This window comes from Schistocerca serialis, chromosome 1 (genome assembly GCF_023864345.2).
Source record: "Schistocerca serialis cubense isolate TAMUIC-IGC-003099 chromosome 1, iqSchSeri2.2, whole genome shotgun sequence".
Classification (NCBI taxonomy): Eukaryota; Metazoa; Arthropoda; class Insecta; order Orthoptera; family Acrididae; genus Schistocerca; species Schistocerca serialis.
In genome coordinates, this window is record NC_064638.1 from 523,835,344 (window position 1) to 523,858,059 (window position 22,716).

At 37.9% G+C, this 22,716-nt stretch overlaps 1 protein-coding gene across 1 annotated transcript in view; it reads left to right on the top strand.

The window, feature by feature from the left end:
* The window catches only part of LOC126474514 (structural maintenance of chromosomes protein 3), a 216,962-nt gene that overhangs the window by 160,155 nt on the left and 34,091 nt on the right, over positions 1-22,716 (top strand). The window contains exons 16-23 of the mRNA XM_050101989.1: positions 245-403; positions 529-740; positions 3,295-3,457; positions 5,720-5,905; positions 6,803-6,946; positions 7,120-7,335; positions 13,522-13,658; positions 17,859-18,036. Coding sequence (XP_049957946.1) covers positions 245-403; positions 529-740; positions 3,295-3,457; positions 5,720-5,905; positions 6,803-6,946; positions 7,120-7,335; positions 13,522-13,658; positions 17,859-18,036 — 1,395 coding nt within the window. The remainder of the gene's footprint in view (positions 1-244; positions 404-528; positions 741-3,294; positions 3,458-5,719; positions 5,906-6,802; positions 6,947-7,119; positions 7,336-13,521; positions 13,659-17,858; positions 18,037-22,716) is intronic.

Sequence of the window (22,716 nt, forward strand, 5' to 3'; positions counted from 1 at the left end):
ATATACACTAAAGTGTGGTCTCTTTTAAGTTGAAATTTACTCAGTTTTAATAAAATTTTGTCCAAGAAAATTAAATATTTAAATTTAACATATTTTAGTGATTGGCCATTTTCTACATCTGTATGTACTTCAGTTTATGTGCTTCTTGCACCTTTTCTATTTTTTTGCACAGAAAGTGGAAATTATTGTTGTATCTGAAGTTTCAAGTGTGTTATAACTACTTTACTTTGTTTTTGTTATGTAGGATGCAATTGCAATGGTTACAAAATTGAACTATGAAAATAGATATGACAAGGCATTAAAATATATATTTGGGAAGACACTGATTTGCAGAAACCTTGAGGTTGCCACAAACTTAGCAAGGACGAGTCAACTTGACTGTGTCACATTGGAAGGTGATCAGGTAAGTAGCCATTTAAACTACCTTTTTCTGGTGTTTTGTGTTAAAGATGTAGCATCACTTTTTATCGGTATATAGCGTTGTCTCCCGTATTGAGATTGTGTTGTATTTTTGTTTGTTCTCTCCAGGTGTCATCCAAAGGGTCACTGACTGGAGGTTACTTCAATACTTCTCGTTCTCGTTTAGAGATTCAGAAGACGCGAAGTGAACTGAGTGTACAGATTCGTGATGCAGAGGCGGAGCTAGGAAAGCTTCGAGCAGAACTGCGTGAAATAGAAGATAAAATAAATCGAATCGTATCAGATATGCAGAAGACTGAAACGAAGAATAGTAAAGCCAAGTTAGTTTTTTGTTTACAAAAGTACTTTAAAATGATTCTGTATTTTTTGCCACATGGTTGAGAAAATAACAATCTTTTTTTATGTCAACATAGATATGAGTATCACGCATTGAATAGGTTATTAGACGATACAAAAGAGTTACTGAATAAACATTCTGGTTAAAATTGCTATTAATATACTCCAAATACAATACAGTACCTCAAGAATAATCTGAAGAAGATTGTACTGGTTTGTTCCCACCTTCCAATGTGCACTCCCTACATCACAATTTCTTCCTTATTGTGTTTCTCTATTGAATACACTTTTAAATTAAATTATACTTGGTTGACACTGAGATAATACAATAAGTGGTGCAAGTTGTTGCAGTAAAGGATGTATGACGCGATGCTTATCAATGTGACACCTGTGTTCCTACCGGGATGGTGCAATATGGTACGCGATGCTGCATATGACAAGCATCAAGGCAGCACGTGTGTGTGTGTGTGTGTGTGTGTGTGTGTGTGTGTGTGTGTGTGTGTGTGTGTTTTGTCCATTTTCGATGAAGGCCTTGTTGTTGGCTGAAAGCTCCTGACAATCTTTTTGCCGTGCTTTATTATTTTTAATTGTACCTGACGTTTTATAATTCTGTAATGTTTGTTTCATCCATCGACACTTGTTTCATAACATTTTCATACAGGCACCAAAGACCTCGCTCTCATGTGCCCACATCACATCATCATCATCATCATCATCAATCACATCTACTTCCTCTTCCCTTTCAAAAATATTTTCATTCTTTCCTTTGTGCAAACCATCTATATATGCTTTTCACCTTTTAGCCTGCCCTTTTAGGCTTAGCACTGGCTTTCCATCTGAGCACTAAGTATTCATTCAGCTGCTTCTTTCTTTCTATAACCAGCATCTATCCCTCCTATTATCATGCATTCTTTGCTTTTGTACTCTAGCTGTTCCTTGTTCTGTCAGTGAAACTTTTCATATTCTCAATTCCATTTGGCCTGCTTCATTTGCTGTATTTTTGTATTTTCTCATTTCATCAGTGAAATTCGATACCTCATATTGCGCAAGGATTTCACCGTACCTTGTCTTTTTACCTAGCAGTTCCCCTGCTACTTGCACAGTTTTGTCTATCAAAGCTATCTATGCCCTTCTGTTGTATTCTTTTCCCCTATCTCAGTCAGTCATTGCCTAATGCTCCTATTTAAACTGTCAACAACTTTTTCAGGTCCTAAGACCTTAATTTTCTATCTTTCTTCATTTTTGTCTATTTTAATCTGCAGCCTCAAACCTTGCAGCATTTCTAAGTCTATTCCTTGTATACAACCTTCTTTTGGGATTCTTAAACTCAGTGTTTTCAGATTCAGTTGTGCCTGTGCAAATTCTGGGGTATCTTCCACTTTCATTCCTTTCCTGGCCTGAGTTCCACTGTTATTTTTTCTTCTCTTCCTTTTCTTACTAGCAAATTTCAGTCCCCCATCACAATTAAATTTTTTCATCTCCTAACAAACCGAGTTTATTTATTTCACCTCATCATATATTTTGCCCACTCTTTTCATCGTCAGAAGAGCTATTAAGCACATGCTCTTGTACTATTGAGTTGGATGTTGTGTCTGTCTTGGCTACAGTCATATGTTCATTGTGCTGTTGGTCATAGCCACCTGCATTCCAATTTTATTATTTATTATGAAACCTACATCTGCACTACATGTATTTGATATTGTGCTGATAACCATATACTCACCTGACCAGAAATGCTTTTCTTCCTGCCATTAATTAAAGGATCCAATGTTTCATACTCCAGTCTGAGAACTGCTAGATTTGTTTTTTCTGATGGCATCATAATGCTGAGTGCTCCCTGGTGGTAAGTTCCTATGGAACCAAACTGCTGAGGCCATCGGTCCCTAGGCTTACACACTACTTAATCTAACTTACACTAAGGACAATATACACACCCATGCCTGAGGGAAGACTCAAACCTCCGATGGGTGGAACCGCGTGAACCATGGCAAGGTACCGCAGACTGTGTGGCTACCCCGCGCAGCTAGTGCTCCCTGCTAGAAGATTCAAGTGGGAGACTACATTACCCAAAAGGATGCCATTGTCATTAAACTATACATTCAGAAATAGTTTCATGAAACATATTAGCTGTTGTTTCCCTGTCAGTTTGGTTCTCCACAATATCAATAAAGCAAGGCCATGTTGCATAATGTTACAAGGCCAAATCAGTCACTCATCTAGAATGTTGCCCTGAAACTATTGAAAACACTTCTGCTCCTCTCGAGGAGCCATATGATAGTCTTGTCTTTCCACAGACACACCTCCATTGTGATTGGAGCTATGGTACAGCTCTCTGTATCATTAAGGCATGCAAGGCTTCCTACTGCTGCAGTTCGTGGTTCATAACAGCTTAATATATTATATTCTTAAAGAACATAAAGTAAGAGAAAAAATACAGATAGAACTGCAGTATCATTGGAGGCTACAGCTTCTTAAATAGCCATTAAAATTTTTAAATACAGTGTTGTTATGAGCATACTTTTTTCATTTTTTTTACAGAGACATATTTGACAAAGTTAAAGCAGATATTCGGTTGATGAAAGAAGAAGTTGCTGGAATTGAAAGGTATCATGGCCCTAAGGTTAGATCCCTTGACCAATATGCCTCTAGCTTGGAAGCCATGAGAACAACGAAGGAGGGTTTGGAAGCAGAACTCCATCAGGTATTGATTTCGCGAGGAACTTATCCTAGTATCTTTGTGTGTATACTCTCCTGTTTTAAATATTGTTTATTTTTTAATTTTCTTTATCATATATTTGTGACAGACATTATATAGAAAGTCCAGGATAGAATAACATCAACAGAATGAAAAGGATGGATTGCTACTCACCACATAGAGGAAGTGTGAAATCTCAAGACAGGCCCAGTGAAAAGACTGATAAACAAATAAGGTTTCCAAAAAGAAAATCCTTCTGTGGAAATAGAAAGCATGCGCGCGCGCGTGCGCGCACACACACACACACACACACACACACACACACACACACACACACACACCACACTCTTGGCAACTGTCTCAGGCCACTGTGGTACAACTGTGAACTCAACTGCCTCTGAATATGGAGTGGATGGTGGTTGTGGCATTGGGTGGGGAGGGGAGAAACTGCTGTGCTGCCTGTGAGGGCATGTGCGAATGTAGTGAGGACAGGATAGGACTGCTAGGTGCAGAGCTGGGAGGCTGTACGGGGGCAGGAGGAGTAGAGAAGAGAAGAAGGCTGTAAATGCTTTGGCATGATTGAAGGTATACTGTACTGCTGGAATCAGAGCAGGGAATGGGATAGGTGGGTAAATGACTGTGGCGTTATTGAAAGAAATGATTTGTTGTTGGGAGAGTTCCCACCTGCACAATTCAGTGACCAATTCACAGCCTGTGCCATCTGGATCATAACATCAGCTCTTCTGGAAAGCACAGGTGGGAACTCTCCCATCAACAAGTCCTTTGTTTCTGTAACCCATGAGTCCCCTGTACCGTTCCCTCCTGTGATTCCAGCGCTACACACGCCTTCTATTGCACCAAAGAACGTTCAGTCTTTTCCTGTTCTCTGCTCCCCCTGCCCCAAGTACAGCCTCCCAACTCTGCACATAGCAGCCCTATTCTGTCCCCACCACATCTCTGCACATCCTCACAGGAAGCACATCATCTTCACCCAACCCTATCATGCAGTACTTCCCTCTCCCCACTACCCACCTCAGATTGTTATTCAAGTGTGATGCGGTCGCAGTCAGTCCACTGTGGCCATATTTCTGTTCGTTGTGCTTGAGTTGATGTGTCAGTTTTTTCTATTTCCGAAGAGGGACTTTTTTGTTCGAAAGCTTAAATGTTTAACAGTATTTTCATTGTGCCTTTCTGCGACTCAGTTCCTCTTCATGGTGCAGCAAGCATATAAAACACTGTCCATCCTATACGCAACTGCACACTGTACTGTTGTTGCTCAGCCATCAACGGAAAGGCCTTTCCATAATCAACCATTGGAGAGGGAATAGTCCAGCTCACACATAATCAACTGTACTTCGTTCAACAGTGGGGGAAGGAGATATAGTTCAGCTGGGTACCAGGGCATGTGGGAATTCAATGAAGTGAACAAGCAGACCACATTCTCAAGTAGGCCTGAAGGAAACATGCTGTGACACAATGTGCTATTCTCCTGCAGGCTGTCATTTCGTTGATGAATCAGAGCTCTATGTGTTTACGGGAAGAGGAGTGACTGCAGTGACGAACAGTAAACTCCATTTGGTGAAGCCAACTACTCGATTGTGGTATTCCTTTTGTTGGCCACTTCAGTTGGATGAAGTGGTCCTGGCCCACATCCGAATTAGGGACTTGAAATGTGGTGTCCAACTCGTTCAGAGCAGTGGCCATCATATCAAATGTGATATACTTTCAGTTCACTTACAACATATGCCTTTTACAGAACACGTGACAAGTGTGGTGTGGTGACTTATTGACTGAAATATAATATAAAATTACAAGAAGAAAGAATAGCTGGCCAGTACTTTTCTTCAAAAGATGAAATTCCCAGTACTACCCATAGCCCATTTAAAAGTAGGAAAAACAAATTGATCCTAGTGTTCGGAATGTTCGTTTCTCCCTCAGTGAGGTAAGAAGGATGGATTGGGAAACATTTCAAAGGAGAACTAGTTCACTCGGATCCCATATTGAGAAGAACCAACCTGTTGTAAAGACATCTTTCACCAGTGAATATAAGACATGTGTAATTCAGTAATCAAATTCAAAGTAAATGTTTGCTTTGTATGATCAGTTATTTTCACTTGATTAATAACATAATAGTTTTTAGCTGTTCTAAAATATTTGCCTTTACAGTAAGTAAGGGCATTTTTACTTCCACATAAAATTTTCTCTTTTTTAATGCATACATACTTTGATAAGCCATGAAGACTGATCCTAAATATTTTCTGTTCTCAGGAATTGATGTCTCAGTTGTCTGTACAAGACCAGTTGGAAGTTGACCAACTGAATGATGACATTCGTCGCCTCACACAAGAAAACAAGGAAGCATTTAGTACTCGTATGAGACTTGAAGCAGAAAAGAATAAACTGGAAAATTTGTTAACTAATAATCTCAACCGTCGTCATGATGAACTTGTACAAGTATGTGCAATTAATTTATTATGAAATGAATATCAAATTCTGCACTTGCATATTATAAGGATAAAAGTCTTACCAAATAATATACACAGTCTGACAAAAAAGTGTAGCAGGTTTTAGGGAAGGAAGAAATTAAATGAAGCTTCACAGTTTGAGAGGATATGTGATGTAATTTCAGCAATTACAATGTTGATTCAAATTTACAAAGAACTTGGCAGCATGAACCCACTTATCGGAATGATGCGGCACCCCATCTGGCCCAAATGCATGCATCGATTCCTTTGGGAAGTGTGTCATAAAGTTATTGTTTACTCTCCTGAGGCAAGCTGGTCCACAACTGTTTTAATGGCCCTTGATATCTTGTATACTGGCACTGAGATGAAGTTCACATCTGAACTGGTCCCTCACAAGTTCTATCAGGAACAATACTGTTACACAAGAAGTGACCAGAGGACACTGGATTTCCACGACATATCTTTGTGCCATCAGAATTCCCTGTGACATAAATCATACCTGATGGCTTCCCACACCACGATGCAGGAAGTACACTGACATCTGACGATGTCCTGTAAGTGCTTCACTTTTTTTATAAGGCAATGGATATATTATTTGTGTCAGAATATGTAATGGGACCAAGTTTTCCATGTTAAACTTCTACATCTACATCCATACTCCGCAAACCACTGTGAAGTCCTTGGTAGAATATCATTTACAGATACAATATTTTCTTTGAGAAAAAATGATTTCAAATAACACGATATGTTTCATTTTTCATTGCCCTTAGAGTATTAGTGTAAAGTCCTATTACTCTTTCGCATGCTCTTTAGTATCCAGTTATAAGCATTCTGTGGCTGATTAACCAGGCAATAGTTTCTTTTGATTTATTCTGTTCTTATACAGGCTTTACAAGAGATTTCTGTAGAGGAACGTCAGCAAAAACTTAAAAATTGTAAAGCAGAATTGGAAATAATAGATAAGCGTATTGAAAATGTCAACCGTGAATTTAAAGCTGTCGAAAAGAAGGTGCAAGAAGCATTGAAGAAGGTGAGTGATAGAATTTATGTTAAGGGAGGATCAGTTGTTTGTTTCAAATTGGATAGATTACCAGTGCAATAGTATTTTATTATTATAATGTTTTTGTGTCTGATTTACTTGGTTCTGTGGTCTTGCAAATTAATCACTGTATAAGTAATATGCTTTTCAATTTGGTTGTGCAGCAAAAAAATGAACAAGTGGAACAAGACACTTGGAAACAGAAAGAAAAAGAAATCCAAGAAAAGATTGATGAAGATGCCAAGGACTTGGAGAAAATGGCAGCCAAACAAAATATGTTACAACAGAAAATTGCCGAATGCACAAAAAAGATTCAGGAACTTGGAGCATTGCCACCTCCAGAAATGTATCTGAAATATCAAAATATGTCAACCAAAAATGTATGTATAAATAAAATAGTTCTAGTGGTTTGCGATTGTTAATCCATGCCCCCCAGAGTAACACAAAAACTGGTGTCCAAACTGAAAGCATAATAAATGCCATGTTTGTTAGCAAACATCATGTTTAAAGAAAAAGGGGGAGGGGGGCAGGGACACAAATAGTTTGTGCTTGGTGTCAGAGTAGGCTTATAAAAGGTAGTCATCATTGTCTTTGATAATATTATTTGTGTCCATTTATGATCCCCTCTGCAGTTTTGCATCCATTGCCCACTTTCATCTAATAAATTAGAAAATATTGTTTATTCTCATATTGTTAAGTTTTCCATTTATATTTTCCTTTGTATAAATTTTAGATCATCAATCAGATAAGCTTTATAAACATGCAACGAGGCAATGTGATGTGTATCCTTACAAATATTTGTGATATGTGAGCCATGTTTTGTACTTCGTGTTTCATTGAGCTCTGGATTCTCATTCACATTCTCGTTGTATGCTTTTCATGTTGTGTCTTAACAATTTTCTTCTCAGTTCTTCTCCTCTTTAATTGTTAGGGGGGAGAATTTGAGACCGAATACCACATATTGCAAAAGATTTCGTTACATTCATTATGTTTCAGCACCTGTGCAGAATTATAACTGTGAATCTGCCTTTTTAATCCTGGAATTGTACTGTACATTCAGAATTCACCTGAAAAGTAATTTTGGGTCTAGATTAGATTAAAATTTACACTTTCGTGTTTGTCTTGTGTGTGGAGGGAGGGTATGCTCTTCATAAGCTGTCTGTATGGTAGAGGAAGTTTGTCATCTGCTGTACAATTGAAACTTCCTGGCAGATTAAAACTGTGTGCCTGACCGAGACTTGAACTCGGGACCTTTGCCATTTGCGGGCAAGTGCTCTACCATCTGAGCTACCGAAGCACGACTCATGCCTGGTCCTCACAGCTTTACTTCTGCCAGTATCTCGTCTCCTACCTTCCAAACTTTACAGAAGCTCTCCTGCAAACCTTGCAGAACTAGCGCTCCTGAAAGAAAGGACTACACTAGTAAGGACCAGTAGTACAGTCCCTGGCTAGCAGCCGCTTCAGTTCTATTCTGGAGTCGTGCGTGAGTCGTGCTTCGGTAACTCAGATGGTTGAGCACTTGCCTGCGAAAGGCAAAGATCCCGAGTTCGAGTCTCGGTCGGGCACACAGTTTTAATCTGCCAGGAAGTTTCATATCAGCGCACACTCCGCTGCAGAGTGAAAATCTCGTTCTGGAAACATCCCCCAGGCTGTGGCTAAGCCATGTCTCCGCAATATCCTTTCTTTCAGGAGTGCTAGTTCTGCAAGGTTCGCAGGAGATCTTCTGTAAAGTTTGGAAGGTAGGAGACGAGATACTGGCAGAAGTAAAGCTGTAAGGACCGGGCGTGAGTCGTGCTTCAGTAGCTCAGATGGTAGAGCTCTTGCCCGCGGAAGGCAAAGGTCCCAAGTTCGAGTCTCAGTCGGGCACACAGTTTTAATCTGCCAGGAAGTTTCATATCAGCGCACACTCTGCTGCAGAGTGAAAATCTCATTCTGCTGTACAATTGTTAAATGACAATTTTTTTTATGTTACTAGACACTATTTATGCCTAAAGGAAGATTGGGCTGTGTTTTGTTTTGTTGTTGTCTTTCCCTCATATGTACAATCTTCTTAATTTCCTACATTTTTCAGTGACTGATTAACTATTGTCAGAATCCACACTCTTTCACGTGTCAGTGTTTTGTAGTTTAAAACAAGGGTTGTAAATCTGTCTTTATCACCGTACAATATGTCTGAAACCTTCCAGTGTCCCACCTCTCTTCAACTTATGTTCTCAAAATTAAATAGGGATAATACAGCATAATGTTGGCTTCATAGCCAAGATTGATTTAAAAGTCAAACCCACCACAGTAGTAAAAGAGAATGAAAAATGGATAACGAGATAAAAAAAAAAATTCATTCTATTGAGAAAGGTAAACATTTAATTTGGGTTGGAGACTGAAATTTCATAACAAGAAAGGAAATATATGGAAAAACTGTTGGACAACATGGACCAGAAAGGAGGGGAGGCAGTTAATAATAAAATGGGAAGTCATGTGGCAGATTTTGCACAAAGCACAATATAATTATTGCAAAATACTTGCTTTAACAGGGTGTATATGACCCGGGAGATCCGGGAAAAACCTGGGAATTTTTTCATCCAGGAGAAAACCGGGATATTTTTAGAATTCTGGGAATTTTTCATTGTTTTAGTTTTCAGTTAAATTTTTGTAGTTTTGACTGGTAAGAACCGATACTCTCACAAAGGATATTACTGTATCCCACTACTGTAAAATAATACAATAAAACATAGAGGAGAGAAAAAAACGAAAATAACTTAAATTGCAAAGGAAATGCACCGTATACAACAACGACACACAGTGCTCATGCAAGCCTCTGCCAACTGAAAATGTGTCAAAACTTTTGGAAGACTATGCAGAGCTTCATAACAAGTTGCCTCCAATGAGAGTGAAGTCGCAACTGTTTACATTTGATTTGTTTTAACAGTTACACGCGGGCTCATGCGCATGCGCAGTTGAGTCACATCTGAGTAGTAGATTCTCCCGTTTATGGCAACAGGAATGTGGCTGTTGGCTGTGCAAGCAGTCGCAGCAAGCAGCTAGATGTTACCAGGAAAAGGTAGCGCCAAATTCATATTCTTGAGGGAAAAAAAAACTTGTTTCACAAAGCACCTAGCATCCAGCGCACGTTTGTCTATCGATTATTCATATGATTTTGAAACGCTTCCCTGTTGGTTTTTGAACACATTTTAAGTTGATTTCAGAATGAATCATAAGTTGACTTTTGAATGCATGCATAGTGTACGTGATATCTCTGTCAGGAGAATCCTCGTCGCATCTAGAAATAAACTTTCCTCAGACAAAAGGGGACGGGGCTATACGAGCTGAGGGAGTAAAGCCGAACGGATGAATGCCAATCACTGTCTGAATATGTGGTTGATTGGGTTTGCGAATGATCAGCATTGTTATAATTACTAGTGAAATCCGTAGATTCAGACTACCAGAATGGAAATTAATGACTGACAGGAATAACAGGTGAGAAAGATTACGTATTATCTTCTCGGTATATCCAAGAAAATGTAATTTTGACAGAAAATTTTTGGCCAGATCGCTACACTAGTAAGGACCAATAGTACAGTCCCTGGCTAGCAGCCGCTTCAGTTCTATTCTGGAAGTAACGCGGAAAACGTGTTGTTCGAACACGTAATAATGCCTAACCGGAAAATAATCGCGGGATAACTGAACCTGTGATTCTGGCAGGGTTAGTGAAGTTAATCAGCGAACAAATTTTGACAGTGGCAGCAATAGCTATAGAATTGGTGATGACAAGATTGTTTGTTAGAACGGGGAAGGAGAAGAAATGGGGACATCACACAAATTATGGAAGAATAAGACGATTCCAAATTTATATAAAAATTTCGTAATACTACTTTTCGATCTCATGCTTGATAAGCTGGTGTGTATTAATGAAATGTGAAATTATTTCCTAACATAAAGTATTTTGCTTGTAGTAGGTTTAATAGGCATTTGATATTGGTACTTATTGGATTGTATTCTGTCGTGTTATAAAAATGGCCATTTGTGCCAAAACAGTCTCATTTATTTGGTTTGTTACAAAATTGCTGCCATATTAGAAAGGCCTATTTTGTTTTATCTAGCAGACAGTGACAAAATAGACGTAATCGGATCGAGAAACCACACCAGTCTTTGGTATTATTTGTATTAACAGCTTTTTCAGTATTAGATAACGACATTTTGATTTTTCATGTAACAAAATGTTTGACGAATTTTGGTGACGTAATAGATTCTTTCACAGAAATGAAAGGACACCATGTAAAGCTGTAGCAAAGTTAGAGAAAAAAAATGCTAGGAGCTAAGGATTGAAGAAATGCATAATTTCTCTTGTCTTTATTGGTTTTATGTAGCCTGTATTTAATTTTATGTCACACAAAACAACAAGTTATTAACTAATAAGCAATAAAGAGTTCATATTTCCTGAAGAGTTCTTGTTCTCTAGATTACAAATAATCCCATCCGCTATTAATTGCGAGATTTTTTTAAAAGAGGGGCAGGCTGTTAAACGAGCCGACTGGGAGCAGGAGAGACACCATAAGACATTTCAGTTTCCACTCTCCTGAATATAGTTTGGACGTGCGGCAGAAAACTGCTTTATTAATAGGCGTGGCTCTGCGCTTTGGCATACTTGCGACCAAATAAAATGTCTTACATTTCCTCCAGTACATATGTTTTCTGTTCCAGACTTTTCGGAAATATGTGCGCTACAAGATGAACATATTTTGAAAATTCGATTTTTTTTAGTATTGACCCGGTTCGCAAATGTAGATCCGGGCTGACACGCAGAGCAGTCTGAGTTATAGTGGGTAGTCTCCACGTGACCCGCGTTTACATTTAGTGATTTTGCTGTTTCCTCTTTGTTTACTCTCACGTCAAATGAAAACAAAACGGATATCTGTGGCTGGGCGCTATCAAGTGAATTAAAACACATTCACATAATTACGGAAGGTTGAAATATGTCATTAGTTTCAGATTTTATTTTATTTCCACCTTTCTGACAGTCAAGCATTAATCGCCTTGCGGAACAATGAAGTTATTTTTGTCTGTTTGCTAAAGAAATTTGACTTTTGTTAACCTTTTCCACAGTACTGGCTAGTTTCAACTGTTCACTGCATTTCAAGTGCACGTTTTCATTTTATAGCACGTATGGCATTATGCCATAATAAAGAACCAAACATGATATAATACAATACTGGTACTTCAAGAAAATTTACATCCCAAAAACCACACTGAAAAGCTTAATATCAGGTTGAGGTTTACTTGATTGGGAATCTGGACATACGAATGTGCCCTGTATGCACTTTAAATGTGCGCATTTTAATATGGTTCACGAAATTCCGATGCTCTTGCAGTATCCTCTGGTGTCTTGTTTCTTTTATGACTTAATGTATGATCTTTCAATGTTTTACACGTACGTACATAGGGGCTTCCTACATCATGATAGCTACCCAAGCTTGGTGTTGCCTGTTATCTGCGCTCCCTGGCAACTTCTGAAACGAACCTATTTCTAACAGGTCGTGGGAAAATATTGCTAATAGTGGCTTGAAAAGCGCTACTTTCAAAGTAAATATCCTTTTACGTAAGTTGAACTATGTGCAAGAATGTACCATGAATTTATAAAATAACAGAGCGTTTGACTCTTATTTAAAAATTAACTCTTTGATGACGAGTCATTTAGAAGAATTTCGAACCCTGAAGATCAGACATTTACGTCATTATTAAAAATTTTACTGGCACATTTGTGTGATATACCTTAAAGCGTAACACACGCAAAAAAGATCAACAGTATATGCGAAAGCTTAGCTTCTCTTGCAGCTTGAGACCAATATTATATGTGAAAGCTTTTCTTTTCTTGTAGCAACACTATATATATTAATTTAAACTATTAACTTTCCCTGTTTGTGTGTTCTTGCTATTTAACAGTGATGTTGCTGTTGGCTGACTACATCATGTGAATATCCGCTGTCATCGACTGGCGAGATCATGTGACATGAGCTACGAATGGCTTACAAAAGCGCATCGAAATCTCGATTTCAATGATTCGGAAAGTAACATGCGGTGTTTGGTGGAATTCCAATGTATGCTTTCGTAATACAAAAATACGCAGCGTACATGTTGCTGCACATCAAAGATATTTCCAAAACTTGTCTTTTTCCCTGAGTTTTGTTTTCTAAAGTGCCTGGAAATTGTACGCCCGTGCATAAAACCATAACCATTCAAAGGGTTGATAAGGGAAAATATACTGTCATCCGGGAGAAAGTGTATTTTTAACCGGGAAAAATCCGGGAATTTTTTTTCCTTGTCCACGTATACACCCTGTTTAAGTATGTTATTTTACAGCTCATACAACATCGATATTTTAACATTACATGCTATGAAGTATACATACCACAGACAAGCTGAAAATATCTACTTTAATGTCTTGTATGGGACATTTCTGATACACAGGAATTATGCATTTTACAATTATTTGTCCTCTCCGCAAATTTTGTGCTGTTACTTAAGGTATGTTTATATTATATACATGTTAAACTTTGTGTGTGTTTTTGCAGCTCTTTAAAGAAATGGAGAAAGCAAACAGCCAGCTAAAAAAATACAGCCATGTTAACAAGAAGGCTCTTGATCAGTTTATGAGTTTCTCAGATCAGAAAGAAAAATTAATGAAGCGCAAAGAAGAACTCGACAGGGGGTGAGTATCCATTTTCATATTAGGAAAAAATTATTTTTGATTCATGTGATAACATGGCTTTGATATTATAAAATGATGAATTCAGAAAAGTTCATGCTAGTTAACATTATAGTTTGCTTTGCATTTTCCCTTTGCTCTTGAAGCATCTTGACTTCATGAATTCTTGTAAGTTTTTGTGCACATATTGCAACAGTATTTGTAATTAATACAAAATTTAAAGAAGAATGATTAAGTGGGTCTCATGTGCTGCATGAGAGAGAGAGAGAGAGAGAGAGAGAGAGAGAGAGACTCAGTTATTGTAGGTTAACCCCCCCCCCCCCCCCCCAACCTCCTCACCATGTTGTATCGCTTATGTAAGTGTTTTGATGCTGTATGATAAACTATTCGAAAGTAGATTTAATAATACCCTCCCCTCATAATATAAGTATATATTAATAATATGCTCCCCTTGTAATACAAATTTGTATTCTTGTTTGTTTTCATAAAGTGATCTCGTGCAACACTAAAGCTGACTTATGTATATGGAAGCAGCTCAGTTTAAGTCCTAATCTTATCAGCTTAATGAAAGTTTTTTTGTAGTTTCTTAAAATAGCTCTTTTTGAACACTCCAACATTTCAGGAATTTTGCACTTTCAAATGTTTATATCTGCCCTCAAATTTTTATCATTATTCATCTAGTTGTTTGTTCAAATCTACTCTCAGCTGTCAATTATCTGCCTTCAGTTCTTGATTTATTTCTCATAAAAACTGGTTAGTTATATTATCCTTTTGTACGATATTAACAGTATTGTTGTCCATTTGTGCACCTCACAATTTAGTGTCTGCATTCAAATTTGAATTTTTTCTTTCAGTTGTTTCTAGTGTCATTTGTATTAGCTAACCCTATTTCATTAATAACATTCATGTGTTAATGCTATCCTGTTGGAAATAGTTCTTATCATTAATTACATTAGTATTCACACCTTGGCTTGTCACTGTTAATTCAACTTGCACACTGCACATCCAATTTATGTAACCAAGGTAGACATTTGCAGTCTACATCCTTCTCCTATCGAAAATTGCTTGAAAAATTGAGGTGCTGTTGAAAATTTTAAGTTCATTCACTATTCATTGATGCTGACCGAGCTCGGGATCTGAAGAATACTGCAGTCCGCATCACCTTTGCCATCAATCTCCATGTATAACGTTCTCCCACTATGCTGTTATTCCATCATTTACCCATAATTATCACCCATCTTTCTAGTATTTAGATTTCTTCTGTTTTTTATATATATATATATATATATATATATATATATATATATATATATACATAGGAATATGATTCTGGAAAGATTCCATTAGGTAATGTTGAAACACAATTAACATAAATAGTGATCATCGTTCAAAACTAAACTATGCTAAATTCATTACATTCAGCAGTCTATGATGTGCCATGTTTTTGTTGTCCGTCCTTTCATAGTGTAACTATATTTAATCACAATAAACAAATACATTTACTTCCATTCTATCTGTGTTGTTAAGCACGAAAGACATGTTTCCTCAACTTGGTGCATATAGGGTGTAGAGAATGGGATTACAGTCTTGTTGCTTGATTTATCTATGTTGCTGCCATATATCACTTGAAAATAGCTTTTTGAAAAGAGAGCATCTTGAGGCAGCAATTCTATCCTATCAACTGAAAAATTTTTGTTGGGTGACAGCCGTCACTACCACATGCTGTATTTTACAGTGATTTCAGTAACTTAATATGCATTTTTTGTTTTGCTGCAAAAACAATTCAGGAGTGTAGTGAAATAAATATCAAGTAAGGTCTGTATACTGAGAAAGTGCCAGTGAATCAAAATTATGTACGAAGATTGTTTGGAGGGCAGAGAGATAGTAAAAAAAGCAAAAATCGAAATTATTCATGTAGTATGGTGCTCAGGCATGTCCTGACATGAACTTCACCACTACTCAGGAATGAATGGAATCTTTTGAAACTTTGTATAGTGCTCATCAATTTATTCTGACTGAAAGGAATATTTTGAGTACATTTTTGACAGAGAAATTGACACCAGGCCACATTTATAATTTAAATGTGATTCTTCATTTTAATCTCATTTGTTGGAGCAAATCTTTAGCATTGAAGCTTGATGATTTGGCTGAAATTACTCAAATCATTCATTATTTAGGATGTTGCATACATGGTGTCTGGCGATTAGGACCATGAAGAAACAATGGGGGAAACTAAGGTAAGGTCTGTGTTTGTTCAAAAAATAATAAGTAACAGCAGTAGCTGTGTTTCATCACAGTGTTGTTATAACATCAGTCCAGCATCTGTACTGCTGAACTTAAAGAAAAAATCTCTATTCATGTGTAACTGCAAAACAACGAAAGGCAACAATGGCAGTGGGTAGAGTACTGGGGCACCCAAATTAATTTTGGCATGTATTTCAGTGTCACAGATACAGGCTATGGGAAGGAACAATCCTACTGCAACCGCAGTAGATGACATGCATAGATGCTATACAGCAGCTGACCCTTATCACGCCACAGTCCAGTACCATTCAAGATCATTTTTATGAAATGATTTTATGATTACACTGCTGCCAGCCAGCATCCTTTCTCTGAAACGGGACAGGAGAACGATTCTCTCTTAAGAATACAACAAAAAATTATACTAAATGATTTGAATGGAAATTTCAACAAAACTTTTCATAATTTTCTTAGAACTTTCTTAAATTGCACATTAGCCAACTTTTGAGCTGCTACAGACTCATCAGATGGTGGGTATTTGCAGGAACTTTTTATTTCGTATCAAGTGCAACCATAACTAGTTCAGAATAACAAAATTGCATTTACAATTTGTCCTTTATTTTGTTGTTTCTGTAGGCAAATTTCTTTTTATGATTAGTTTCAATCAATATATAATGAAATTCCTTTTGTTTCCATACGAAGTTACACATCAGAATACTGATGTATCACAGTATTCTGTGTGTAATTCTGTATGGGCATGATAGATTGCACACTTAGCTATGTAGATCTGAAGCTGAACAAATACTATTTGAAACTAATTATGAAAAGGAAAGTTGCTACTCACTATATAGCAGAGATGCTGAGTCGTAGATAGGCACAACAACAAAAAGACTGTCACAAATAAAGCTTTCTGCCCATAAGGCCTTCGTCAAAAATACTCACACGTACACACACTCACTCACACAAACGCAACTCACACATACATGACTGCAGTCTCGGGGCAAGGCTACAGTTACCTGAGACTGCAGTCATATCTGTGTGTGTGTGTGTGTGTGTGTGTGTGTGTGTGTGTGTGTGTCGTCTGTTTTTGACAAAGACAGTTTCATATAAAGGACTGACAACTTCTAATCCTATCTCCTTTTGGAAACAAAAGATGGAAAAAATGTTTGTGTGAAAAGAATGTATTTTCCTTCAATATAAAAAATATTGTCACTGAGAAAGGCTGTGTTTCATTGCACCATTTGGTAGGGAAAAAAAGACTATTCTTTCATATGCATTAAGCAGACTTAGTTCTGTGCAGAAGTGCCTGGTACACAAAATTCAGAAAAACTGAAAAAGCACGATATCAGCCAGTCAAACCGCATCCTAGCCCAGTCCTCGAAGTGTTAACATGCAATAGAGAGTTCACATTGCAGGCATGTAATTGTTTTATCACTTTTGTATTCACCTCTGCTCCTAGTTTCAGACATTCTGTTCCATAAAAAGTTGCTGTAAATACCTACTATCTGATAATGGGCGTGCAGTAGCTTGAAAGCTGGTTCATGAGAAAATGAAAAGTTTTAGAAAAAGTGTAAGGTGACTGCTCTCATTTTTCAAGCACATTGCCCATTGCCCCTGATTTTATCACAGCCCCCATGTTCAACATCTAGAATGATTTAGAAAAAAAGAAGCATGCAATTATTGCTTCTGATTGTATCATAAAGCATTTGTTATAATATGTAACATTAAATCAGAGTAAACCATAACTTTTTCTACTACTTTTGATTATCTGACCACTTCCAGTGATATATGACTGCAACATAGATAAATCAGCAACAAGACTGTAATCCCATTCTCTACACCCTATATGCACCAAGTTGTGAAAACATGTCAGTGTCGGTAGAAACTAGGTTGTACAGTAGTTTCATATTATCTGAGCAAACATTTTGCTTTGTTAGTGAAAAATTATTGTTTATATTTCAGAGATGAAAAAATTAAGGAACTCATGTCAGTTTTGGAGCAACGTAAATATGAAGCTATAGAGTTCACATTCAAGCAGGTATCAAAATACTTCAGTGAAGTGTTTCAGAAGCTTGTACCAGGTGGTCACGCCCAGCTCGTAATGAAGAAGAATGATGATGAAACAGGGGGACCACAGGAAGTAAGTTTCTGATGATGTTTGGTTACTTGTTCCAATAGTGAAAAGTCAAATATGTTTGTGTGTGTGTGTGTGTGTGTGTGTGTGTGTGTGTGTGTTGGGGCTTATGGGCGCTCAACATCGAGGTTATCAGCGCCCAAAAGTCAAATATGTTGTATATAGTGAATGTGGAGTGTATTGGCAAGTATTCAACATTTGCTGTGCTTCGATATGAGGATCCATTTGTGTCCAGTGGCTCTTCAAAGAGTAATTCATTTAGTTTGCTGTTCTCTACACTAAAAAAAAAGCATCTATGGCTTTATGACATAAGATTACATTTCGAAGTAAATTCACATATATTCAGTGATGTACGTATAAAAGCAGTAATAAATGGTTTATCTGGCCCAGATTTAAATGCTGACCAGTTAGGTTCAGATCATAGAAAGAAGGTATCACAGAAACATAAACAGTGACTCAACACAGCATGTAGACAAATAATAAGAAGGCAGTGTGTGTTGCTGGAAAATTTAACTCTTTCTTAAACGTATTTCTACAGCACTTTGAATCTTGTTTTCGCCTAAAACAAACCTGTGTAAAACTGCACAGACCAGCCTAAATTTAAGAGTTGAAACTCCAATACCACCAGTATTCTAATATCCTCTCATCTGTTATTAATACTGTAAAAAATGCAAGGTCTCCCATTATCCTCAAAACAGGTAGGTCCCTTTCATCTTAGGGTCTGAGTGACGTGCCTTGCCTTCAAACCTTCCCCCAGTCTTGAATAAGCTGTAGTAACACCATCTATAAAATTGCAGAGGCAGACAACCTCTGTTAACAGACCCATTTCACTCTCTCCAGGGTTTTCAAATGTTTCTGAGAAATTAGTCTATGGTAGCACACTGACTCATTTTTCTGAACCCAACTAGTAGGCTTTCACTTTGCCTTCCGTAAAATGTTCTCCATAAAGGGAGCCATACAAGATGTAGCCAGTGAAGTTTTTGGCATAACTAAGCAAGAAAAACTATCCAGTTGGTATGTTCTGTGACCTTGTCAAAACCTATCACTGTGTGTACTACAAAATTTTGCTTGGCAAATTAAAATGTCATGGTATCCCTCTGACATGGATGGAGTCTTTGCTGGACAGACTATGTCACAGGAATGAAACTAACATCATAGTGGGGGAATGTAACATGGGGGACCCCTAAAGAATCAGTACTGGATGTGGTCTTGTTCTTAACCAAAATAGATTATCTTTCAAGTACATTAGAGAATAAACTATAATGTTTGCTGATGACAGTCGTCGTAATCAAGGAACCAGTTTGAAACTTAGCCTTACCTACCACACACAGCTCAACTGATTGCTGAACAGGCATACAGCTGGTTCTCACCAGACAATGTAAGTCTTAATCATACAAAGAAATAACAACAAGCGAGAATGACCTTTTCTTACCAGAAGTGGACATTAATGGCAGTATACTATACGAAACACTGTGTGTAAAATTTATGTGAGGCCCAACAGAATAATAAGTTTAAATATTGTCAACACTCGGATAAACTTACGTGTACTTAACAAATGGTACACTTTTCAGATAATGATGTTTCATTAGTAAGTAAACAACAAGATACACAACTGATGCGACATGTAGTACTATAGTCTCCTTTTTTATTGCTACATAATGCGTATCTGGTGACCCACACATCAATGTTGTGCCGTGGCAGGACCACTGGAGAGTGCAGTCTGATCAACATTGATTGTTTGCAACATTGCCAATGGATATGTGTGGAGTAATCTGCGAACTGAGGTTGCTACGCCACACCCCTACAAGGAAAAGAGAAAAAAAATGTTTTTACTGACTTGGACTAAGAATGTCCGCTGGGTCGAAACAAAACCTCACTTTCCATTTCTGCGTTCCTGTTGTGGCTGGATAACAGTGGGTTGGCTGGTGTTTCAAGGTGACTGCTGGATCTGGACAGGTAGTGTCTGTTCAATTTCCAGACGAGCAACACTGTGCTGGATGACATGGGAATGCTGTCAGCTGTAAGGTGGCAGATGTTCTGCATCTTGTGATGGCCAGCATTTCGGTGGCATCTTCCACACTCAGATAAGCTGGCTTGCACTGATCGATGGCACTACTGCTTCCACTACTCCTTTATTGTGGAGATAGAGTGTTCTATCATTTTGTCCTGTAACTGATTGTGGGTCTTGGTAGAGCAGCTCCAGTGCTCTACATGTTTATTTTTTTATTTATTTATTGTTCCGTGGGACCAAATTAAGGAGAAGTCTCCATGGTCATGGAACAAGTCAATACATGAAATTATAACATGATATTAGAAACAGATAAAATGAAATATAAAAAAACATATTCAGGTGACAAGTCGTAAGTTTGAATAAAGAAAATCAACAATGTAACACTGGAATTTGCTTAATTTTTTAGCTCTTCCAGGAGCTCCTCGGCAGAATAGAAGGAGTGAGCCATGAGGAAACGCTTCAGTTTATACTTAAATGAGTTTGGGCTACTGCTAAGATTTTTAGATTCTTGTGGTAGCTTATTGAAAATGGATGCAGCAGAATACTGCACTCCTTTCTGCACAAGAGTCAAGGGAGTTCATTCCACATGCAGATTGGATTTGTGCCTAGTATTAACTGAGTGAAAGCTGCTAACTCTTGGGAATAAGCTAATATTGCTAACAACAAACGACATTAAAGAAAATATATACTGCGAGGGCAGTGTCAGAATTCCCAGACTATTGAATAGGGGTCGACAAGAGGTTCTCGAACTTACACCACATATAGCTCGAACAGCCCATTTTTGAGCCAAAAATACCCTTTTCGAATCAGAAGAATTACCCCAAAAAATAATACCATACGACATAAGCGTATGAAAATATGCGAAGTAGACTACTTTTCGTGTTGAACTGTCACTTATTTCAGATACTGTTCTAATGGTAAATAAAGCAGCATTTAGTTTCTGAACAAGATCTTGGACATGGGCTTTCCACAACAGCTTACTATCTATCCGAACGCCTAGGAACTTGAACTGTTCCGTCTCGCTTATAATATGCCCATTCTCTCTGATAAAAATGTCGGTTCTTGTTGAATTGTGAGTTAGAAACAGTAAAAACTGAGTCTTACTGTGATTTAGCATCAAATTATTTTCCACAAGCCACATACTTATTTCATGAACTACATTATTTGATACTGTTTCAATATTACATACAAGATCCTTCACTACCAAGCTGGTGTCATCAGCAAACAGAAATATTTTTGAATCACCTGTAATACTAGAAGGCATATCATTTATATATATAAGAAACAGCAGTGGCCCCAGCACCGAGCCTTGGGGAACGCCCCACTTAACAGTGCCCCATTGGGACTGAACATCACTACCACTCTCAATATTGCGGAGAATTACCTTCTGCTTTCTGTTCTTAAAGTAAGAGGCAAACCAATTGTAAGCTACTCCCCTTACTCCATAATGGTCCAACTTCTGCAGTAATATTTTGTGGTCAACACAGTCAAAAGCCTTCGTTAAATCAAAGAAAACACCTAGCGTTCGCAACCTTTTATTTAATCCATCCAAAACCTCACAGAGAAAAGAGAATATAGCATTTTCAGTTGTTAAACCATTTCTAAAACCAAACTGAACATTTGACAGCAAATTATGTGAATTTAAATGCTCCAGCAACCTTGTATATACAACCTTCTCGATAACTTTAGCAAACACCGATGGCATAGAAATAGGTCTAAAATTGTCAACATTATCAATGTCTCCCTTTTTGTAAAGTGGCTTCACTATCGAGTACTTTAATCGGTCAGGAAACCGACCACTCCTAAAGGAAAAGCTACATATATGGCTAAGTACTGGGCTAACATACATAGAACAATACTTCAGTATTCTGCTAGATACCCCGTCATATCCATGAGAGTCCTTGGTCTTTAGTGATTTAATTATTATCTCAATCTCCCTCTTGTCAGTATCATGGAAGAGCATTTCAGGTAACAGTCTCGGAACACTTTTTTCTAAGAGCGCTATATGGTTCCCTGTTGGGACTAGGTTTCTATTTAGTTCACCTGCTATATTCAGAAAGTGATTATTAAATACTGTACATATATGCGACTTATCAGTATCACGGACATTCCCACTACGCACTGATTCTATATCCTCGACCTGTCTCTGCAGACCAGCCACTTCCTTTACGATGTTGGAGGAAAGCAAGCTCCATTGTTTCCAGATCTTTGAAAACAAAGGTAGCCTGTTTTCTGTTGTGTTGTTCTGCTCGGTCACATGGCCTCCATTTGATTCCAAAGTTCTGTGAGGAAATTTGAGTAGGGAACAGGGGGCAAGGTTGTTCCTTGAAAAACTCTCCTGGTAGACACAGAGGCTCACCATACATCATTTCGTTTGGTGATGTCTTTGAAGGTCTTCTTTTAATGCACTGTGCAAACCCAACAGCCCTACCAGGAGGATGTCAATCCACAAGTCTGTCACGCAGCACATTATAGCTGCCTTCAAGGAATGGTGTAGGCACTCCATAATGCCGTTTACTGCTGTGTGATATGATGATGTCCTTGTCAGGTGTATCCCATACAGCTGTGCCACTGCACAAAAGATTTCTGCCTCCCACTGTGTACCATAGTCAGAAGTCACTTTCTGGAGACAATCAAAATATGAAATCCAACCAGTGATGAAGGCACGCACCTTG